At 72.7% G+C, this 1508-nt stretch overlaps 1 protein-coding gene across 1 annotated transcript in view; it reads left to right on the top strand.

Annotated features, from left to right (window-relative positions):
- Positions 1-1508, top strand: part of H696_02703 (hypothetical protein) — a gene marked incomplete at both ends in the record, with an annotated part of 9949 nt that overhangs the window by 4934 nt on the left and 3507 nt on the right. Inside the window, 2 exons of the mRNA XM_009496610.1 lie at positions 28-649; positions 861-1415. Coding sequence (XP_009494885.1) covers positions 28-649; positions 861-1415 — 1177 coding nt within the window. The remainder of the gene's footprint in view (positions 1-27; positions 650-860; positions 1416-1508) is intronic.

The following is a 1508-nucleotide window of genomic DNA, read 5'->3' as shown; positions in this document are numbered from 1 at the left end:
CCCCCCTCCCTCCCTCGGATGCGTCAGCCCTTCCTCACCGATACCGCCATGCAGGACGACCTCTTCGCCGCCGCGGGGGCCATGCCCCGGCACTGGCCGCCGGAGTATGCCACCGGACACTCGCCGGCGGCGCACATGGCCGGACACTCGCCGCACACCAGCATCTCCTGCCTGGTGGACTCCATCAGCGCCCCGGGGTCCCTGGTTACCGCCACGACCACCGGCAGCTCCATGTGCCTGGCATCTCCCTCCGGCGCGACGGGCACCATGTCGGCCAGCCACTCGCCGAACTCCTCGCTCTCATGTCTGGCCTCCAATGGCCAGGGCGGCGCCCACCACATCGGGTCCAACTCCTCGCTGTATCACCACCCCCACTCCCACCACCACCACCCCCCCCACCATCCATTGCAGGCGGCCGGCTATCAGCCGACGCACCTGGCTCCGCCGTCCAATGGCCACCACTTCGCCGGGGGCTCCTCCTTCGACGCGGCGGCCGCGGTCATGGCGGCAGCCGTCTCCGCCGCCGCCGCCGCCGCCGCCGCCAGCCGCGAGCATCTCCACCACATGAACCCCTCTTCCTCTTCACAAACCTCCTCATACATGGTCGACAGCCGGACCTCTCTGCCGGACCTGGCCAATCGTGGCCCGGGTATGTGCTTGTGCCCCGTTCGACATCCCCGCATGGCCTCCGGCCGGAGTGCCCCCATTCCCGCCGCCCTTGCCGGCCACACACCCTCCTTGCCTCCCGCGCTGACGCCCATGTGTCCCATCCCTTCCCCCGGGCGCCTCGGCCTCCCTCCCTCCCTCTCGCTCTCTCCCCGCTCTCTCCCCGCTCCTTCCCCGCTCTCTTGCCCCGCCAGAAGATCCCGCGGCGCATGGCCATCCTCGTGGCCGGTCGACCACCTTCAGTTACGGGGCGCCGAATCGCGGCCCGGGCGACTCGGATCCCGCGGCCACCGGGTCACTCCTGTCGCTTCTGTCGCAGGCGGCGGCGCCAGGTGTGGCGGACGCCCTCCCGCCGGCCGGGACAGCCACCGCCGCCGCCGCCGCCGCCGCCGCCTCCGCGCACGCCCTTGCCCAAGGGTTCTCGGCCATCCCGGAGCCTGGGCTGTCGGGCGGCAGTGCCAATGCCTCGCCGGCGTCCTCCCCGCCCCGAGACGCCCATGCCGGGCACCAAGGCCACGGCCCCCCGGGCACGCCGCATCCCCACGACCAGGAGCCCCCTCTGCCGCAGGACATCTTCATTCCGGCCTGCCAGCTGACCTCGGCCGCCGCGTCCCAGAGCATGGCCGGGGTGATCGCCGCCCTGTCGGCCCGGCATCCGCACCTGTCGACCGGCCTGCTGGAGCAGCTGGCCGCCTTCAATCCCGGTCCCTCGCTCAAGGTGGAGGGTGTTCTCGGCATGGGTGCCTACGGTGCGTGCCCTGCTTCCTGGGTCTCCTCTCGCGCACCCCTGCCACGGCGGTGCACTGACGCGCAGCTCTCCCCCCCCCCCCCCCCCCCCCCCC

This window comes from Fonticula alba (genome assembly GCF_000388065.1).
Source record: "Fonticula alba strain ATCC 38817 unplaced genomic scaffold supercont2.4, whole genome shotgun sequence".
In the NCBI taxonomy this organism is placed as follows: Eukaryota; order Rotosphaerida; family Fonticulaceae; genus Fonticula; species Fonticula alba.
Note: the sequence above shows the minus strand (reverse complement) of the source record. Positions and strands in the feature narration are given on the sequence as shown.